General features: G+C 39.0%; 1 protein-coding gene across 1 annotated transcript; it reads right to left on the bottom strand.

Annotated features, from left to right (window-relative positions):
* Positions 1 to 333: 333 nt before the first annotated feature.
* Positions 334 to 1,272, bottom strand: LOC112911039 (olfactory receptor 2L8-like). Its single transcript, XM_025987357.1, has one exon. The coding sequence runs from the start codon at positions 1,270 to 1,272 to the stop codon at positions 334 to 336; it is 939 nt and encodes a 312-aa protein (XP_025843142.1).
* Positions 1,273 to 6,880: the final 5,608 nt, after the last annotated feature.

Raw genomic sequence — 6,880 nt, forward strand, 5'->3', positions numbered from 1 at the left:
ATACAGTGAGAGTAGGAGAGAAGCAGAGGGAGAGAAAGAGAGAGAGAAAGAAAAACAGACTACCTGCTGAGAGCAGAGCTCAATGCAGGCTTAATCTCAGAACCCTGAGAACCTGAACTGAGCCCAAATCAAGATTCCAATCCTTACCTGAGTCACCCAAGTGCCCTGACAGGTCTTGTAATTACATCTATATTTGCAAGACAATTTTGTCCAGGCATGAGTGATTTTTCTTCTGATTTTAGTCCCTGCACTGTAAGCATAAAATATTTCAATTATTATACACTGATGAATGGACTTATAATAGATATTGGGTACATATGCAAAAAGCTTTGTCTACATTTTTACAAAGCAGGCTCTCTGAATTGATCGTCTCATGGCTCCCATCACCTCCTTGTTTCTCAGGCTGTAGATGATGGGGTTGAGCATTGGAGTCAAGATGGTGTAGAAGACAGACAAGGCCTTATCCTCTGTTGGAGATCTAAGTGATCTTGGGCGTAAATAAGTGTAAGCAAAAGGTACGTAGTAGAAAGTCACCACAGTTAGGTGGGTGCTGCAGGTGGAATAAGCTTTCTTCCTCCCTTCTGTAGACTGCATGCGGCAGATAGCTAGAAGGACCCGGATATAGGAAGAAGTAATGCAAATGAAAGGAAACACAAGGAAGAGGATGGTACTGACAAACACTGTGTACTCATAGACCCAGGTGTCCATGCAGGCCAGAGTCAACATGGCTGGGACATCACAGAAGAAATGGTTGATAGTTCTGGATCGACAGTAAGGTATATGGAAGGCATATGCAGTGTGGGCACAGGAGTTGATTGATCCCATTATCCAAGATCCTGTTATCATCAACATGCACACTTTTTTGCTCATACGAATGGAATAGTGGAGAGGAAAGCAAATAGCCACATAACGATCATAGGCCATAGATATCAGGAGCAATGCTTCTGCTCCTCCTAATGTCAAGAAGAAGAAGCTCTGAGCCCCACACCCAATGAAGGAGATAGACTTGTTTCCAAACACAAAATTGTAAGCCATCTTGGGGACAATTGTGGAGATGTAGTTTAGGTCAATGAGAGAGAGCTGACTGAGTAAGAAATACATGGGTGTGTGGAGATGAGTGTCTAGGAAGATGAGAAGAATCATGGACAGGTTGCTAAACAGAGCCATTAGGAAAACAAGAACGATGACAATAAAAAGGAACAGGCCAATTCTTGTTGGTGGGAACAAGCCCAAAAGGATGAAATCAGTTGATGTTTGAGTATAATTTTCCATGGGGCATTGATATAATTTTCCTAAAAGCAGACAGAAAGGTCAAGTATAGATAAAGAAACTCTGTTTAATGTATCATTCTGGTCAGACCATGTATTATTTAATTTCACCAATCTTAAGTGAATAATTGAACTTTTGTATTTTAGAAGAAAACAACTTATTTTTCTGTTTTTATTTATTTATTTATTTATTTATTTATTTATTTATTTATTTAAGTTCGATTTGCCAACATATAGTATAACACCCAGTGCTCAACCCGTCCACTGACCCCCTCAGTGCCCATCACTGAGTCACCCCATCCCCCTGGCCACCTCCCCTTCTACTACACCTTGTTCATTTCCCAGAGTTAGGAGTCTCTCATTTTCCATCACCCTTTCTGTTTTTTCCCACTCATTTTCTCTTCTTTCCCCTTTAATCACTTTCACTATTTTTTATATTCCCTATATGAGTGAAACCATTTAAATGTTTGATCCAGAGATTAAAATTTGCAGATGCAAGCATTAGTAGCCTGTCTTTTCTAAGAAATCTTTAAAGTTATTTAAAAAGGCATATATTTATTAAGAATTCATTAGAATAAATATGCTTTACTATTGCACACAAACAATAAGTTTTGTGGAATCAGATGTTTATTCAAAATATATGCAGAGAAAATCAAAGTAAAGACATTGGTATTTATTTTAAGAATAAATATTTATGATTCATAAAGTATCATTTTTCTTTCACATCTAAGACTTGCTTCTTAAGCTGCAGCAGTCTATAGCTTCTGTTGAGGAGCAATATTTTCTTCTAGAGTTCTCTTTACACAGTAGCATCGAATAAAAAATCCTTGAAGTCAGGTAAAATTATTGCTTTCATATGTTCTGAAATCTTGAATGATTCCTTATTACCAAGTACCATTTATAGAAAATCATTATTTTCTGCCTCATTTCTGCATGGTATTGTTCAATTAAACACTTCAAATAAAATATCTATACACCATACTTATGGTAGGTTTCATAAATCTGCCACAGTTCTTCAAAATAGTTTATGTTTTACATCTCTCTGTTTCTATAACATGTACATAATATACACTACTCCATGTTGCTCTTTCCTACTCAGTTTTTCTTTGTTTTTTTTTTTAATAAATTCAAATTCACTTAGCCAACATATAGTACATGTTCAGTTTAAGATGTAGTGTTCAATGACTTAGTTGTGTATAACATATAGTGCTCATCTCATCATGAGCCCTCCTTAATGCCAATTATCCAGGTACCCCATCCGCCCACTCATCTCCCCTCCAGCAACCTTTAATATGTTTCCCAGAGTTAAGAGTCTCTCATGATTTGTCTCCCTCTGCGATTTCTTTCCATTTAGTTTTCCCTATCTTTCCCTTTGATCTTCTGCACTGTTATATTCCACAGGAGTGAAACCATATGATAATTGTCTTTCACTGATTGACTTATTTCAAACAGCATAATGCCCTACAGTTCCATCCATACAAATGTGATGGTAGGTATTCATCCTTTCTGAGGACTGAGTGATATTCCATTGTGTATATAGACCACATGTTTTTTTATCCGTTCATCTGTGGAAGGATAATTTGGCTCCATTACAGTTTGGATACTGTGGACATGGTATTTAAACTTCTCAATTGTAGATTAGTGTGGAAGTTCAATCACATGTATTTGTAAATTCTCCCTCTTATTTTTTTGTATATATTTTGTATTGGAGTTCGATATGCCAACATATAGCATAACACCAGTGCTCCTCCCGTTAAGTGCCCTCCTCAGTGCCCGTCACCCAGTCACCCAAAATAACCCACCTCCCTTTTCACTACCTCTTGTTCATTTCCCAGAGTTAGGAGTCTCTCATGTTCTGTCACCCACACTGATATTTTCCACTCAATTTCTCTCCTTTCCCCTTTATTCCCTTTCACTATTTTTTATATTCCCCAAATAAATGAGACCATATAATGTTTGTTCTTCTAAGATTTACTAACTTCACTCAGCATAATACCCTCCAGATCCATCCACATTGAAGCCAATAGTGGGTATTTGTCATTTCTAATGGCTGAGTAATATGTATGGTATACATATACCACATCTTCTTTATACACTCATCTTTTGATGGACACCGAGGCTCCTTCCACATTTCGGCTATTGTGGACATGGCAGTTAAAAAAATGGGGTACAGGTTTCTTGCCATGTCACTGAATCTGTATCTTTGGGGTAAATCCCCAGCAGTGCAATTTCTGGATCATAGGGGAGTTCTATTTTTATTTATTTGAGGATCCTCCACAATTTTCCAGAGTGGCTGTACCAGTTTACATTCCCACCAAGAGTGCAAGAGGGTTCCCCTTTCTCCACCTCCTCTCCAATATTTGTTATTTCCTGTCTTGTTAATTTTCCCCATTCTCACTGGTGTGAGGTGGTACCAAATTGTGGTTTTGATTTGTATTTCCCTGATGGCAAGTGATGCTCAGCATTTTCTCATGTCTTTCTTGGCCATGTGTGTGTCTTCTCTGGAGAAATCACTGTTCATGCCTTTTGCCCATTTCATGATTGGATTGTTTCTTTCTTTCCTATTGAGTTTAATAAGTCCTTTATAGACCTTGAATACTAGCCCTTAACTGATAAGATATTTGCAAATATATTTTCCCATTCTATAGGTTGTCTTTTAGTTTTGTTGACTGTTTCTTTTGCTGTGCAGAAGCTTTTAGCCTTAATGAAGTCCAAATATTTCAATTTACTTTTGATTCCTTTGCATTCATAGATGTATCTTGCAAGGAGTTGCTGTGGCCAAGTTCGAAGAGGGTGCTGCCTGTGTTCTCCTCTAGGATTTTTATGGATTCTTGTCTCATATTTAGATATTTCATCCATTTTGCATTTCTCTTCGTGTATGATGTAAAAGAATGGAATAGTTTCATTCTTCCATATGTGGCTATCCAATTATCCCAGCACTATTTATTGAAGAGACTGTCCTTTTTACAGTGGATAGTCTTTCCAGCTTCATCAAATATTAGTTGACCATAGAGGTGAGGACCCATTTCTGGATTATCAATTCTTTTCCACTGATCTATGTGTCTGTTATTGTGCCAGTACCACACTCTCTTGATGGGCACAGCTTTGTAGTACAACATGAATCTGGCATTGTGATGTCCCTGGCTCTGGTTTTCTTTTTCAATATTCCCCTGGCTATTCGGGGTCCTTTCTGATTCCACAAAATCTTAAGATGATTTCTTCCAACTCTCTGAAGAAAGTCCATGGTGTTTTGATAGGGATTGCATTAAAAGTGTACATTGCCCTAGGTAACATTGATATTTTCACAATATTAATTCTTCCAATCCATGAGCATGGAAGATTTTTCCATCTCTTTGTGTCTTCCTCAATTTCTTTCAAAAGTGTTCTGTAGTTTTTAGGGTATAGATCCTTTACCTCTTTGGTTAGGTTTATTCCTAGGGATCTTATGCTTTTGGATGCAATTGTAAATGGGATTGACTCCTTAATTTCTCTTTCTTCAGTCTCATTGTTAGTATTTAGAAATGCCATGATTTCTGGGCATTGATTTTGTATCCTGCCAAATTGCTGTATGTGTTCTCACAATCTTGGGGTGGAGTCCTTTGGGTTTTCAAGGTACAGTATCATGTCATCTGCAAAGAGGGAGCGTTTGGCTTCTTCTTTGCCAAGTTGAATGCCTTTTATTTCTTTTGTGTTGCCTGACTTCTGAGGCTAGGACTTCTAGTACTATGTTGAATAGCAGTGGTGGGAGTGGACATCCCTCTGCTGTTCCTGATTTTAGGGGAAAGGCTCCCAGTGCTTCCCCATTGAGAATGATATTTGCTGTGGGCTTTTCCTAGATGGCTTTTAAGATGCTGAGGAATGTTCCCGCTATCCCTACACTCTGAAGAGTTTTGATCAGAAATGGATGCTGTATTTTGTCAAATGCTTTCTCTGCATCTATTGAGAAGATCCTATTCTTGTTATTTCTCTTGTTGATATGATCCATGATGCTGATTGCTTTACTAGTGTTGAACCAGCCTTGCATCCTGTTGATAAATCCCACTTGGTTCTGGTGAATAATCTTCTTAATATACTGTTGGATCCTATTGACTACTATCTTAAGAATTTTTGCATCTGTGTTCATCAGGGATATCGGTGTATAATTCTCCTTTTTGGTGGGGTCTTTGTCTGGTTTTGGAATTAAGGTGATGCTGGCCTCATAGAATGAGTTTGGAAGTATTCCATCCATTTCTATCTTTCAGAACAACTTTAGTAGAATAGGTATGGTTTCTTCTTTAAACGTTTGATAGAATTCCCCTGGGAAGCCATCTGGCCCTGGACTTTTGTGTCTTGGGAGGTTTTTGATAACTGCTTCCATTTCCTCTCTGGTTATCGGCCTGTTCAGGTTTTCTCTTTCTTCCAGTTCCAAGTTTGGTAGTTTGTGGTTTTACAGAAATGCATCAATATCTTTTAGATTGCCTAATTTATTGGCGTATAGCTGCTCATAATATGTTTTTAAAATAGTTTGTATTTCCTTGTATTGGTTGTGATCCCTCCTTTTTCATTTGTGATTTTGTTAGAGTCCTTTCTTTCTTGTTATTAATATGGCTGGCTAATGTTTTATCTGTCTTATTAATTTTTTCAGAAAACAAACTCCTGGCCTTGTTGATGTGTTCTACAGTTCTTGTGGTCTGCATTTCATTGAGTTCTGTTCAAATCTTTTTTAACTCTCTTCTTCTGCTGGGTGTAGGATCTATTTGCTGTTCTTTCTCCAGTTCCTTTAGGTGCAAGATTAGCTTGTGAATTTGGGTTCTTTCCAATATTTTGAGGGTTTTTGTATTGCAATGTACTTCCCTCTCAGGCCTGCTTTTGCTGTATCCCAAAAATTTTGAATGGTTGTATCTTCATTTTCTAGTTTCCATTAATCTTTTTAATCCTCTAATTACCTGATTGACCCTTTCATCTTTTAGCAGGGTGTCCTTCAACCTCCACGTGTTTGAACTTCTTCCAAAATTCTTGTGATTGAGTTTAAGTTTCAAAGCATTATGGTTTGAAAATATGCAGGGGACAATCCCAATCTTTGTAATCGGTTAGGACCTGATTTTTGACTCCGTATGTAGTCTATTGTGGAGAAAGTTCCATGTGCGGTTAAGAAGAATATGTATTCGAGAGGCGCAAGGTGGCAGAAGAGTAGGGTCCCCACGTAACCTGTCCCCACCAAATTACCTATGTAACCTTCAAATCATCCTGAAAATCTATGAATTCGGCCTGAGATTTAAAGAGAGATCAGCTGGAATGCTATAGTGAGAAGAGTCCGTGCTCTATCAAGGTAGGAAGACGGGGAAAAAGAAATAAAGAAACAAAAGGCCTCCAAGGGGAAGGGGCCCGCGAGGAGCCAGGCTAAGGCCAGGGTGAGTGTCCCCAGGACAGGAGAGCCCCGTCCCGGAGAAGCAGGAGCTGCACCAATCTTCCCAGATGGAATGGGGCTCAAAGGGAGTTAGAGCAGGACCCAGAGGGCGGGGATGCCCTCGGGCTCCCTGGGACACTAACAGACACCTGCGCTCCCAGGAGAGTGCGGCGAGCTCCCTAAGGGCTGCAGCGCGCAAGGCGGGACCTGGAGCAGCTCGGAGGGG

Source organism: Vulpes vulpes, chromosome 7 (assembly GCF_048418805.1).
Source record: "Vulpes vulpes isolate BD-2025 chromosome 7, VulVul3, whole genome shotgun sequence".
NCBI classification, from domain to species: Eukaryota; Metazoa; Chordata; class Mammalia; order Carnivora; family Canidae; genus Vulpes; species Vulpes vulpes.

Bases quoted from the DNA above. Each gene is read 5' to 3' on its own strand.
- LOC112911039 (XM_025987357.1), bottom strand. From the start codon at position 1,272: ATGGAAAATTATACTCAAACATCAACTGATTTCATCCTTTTGGGCTTG.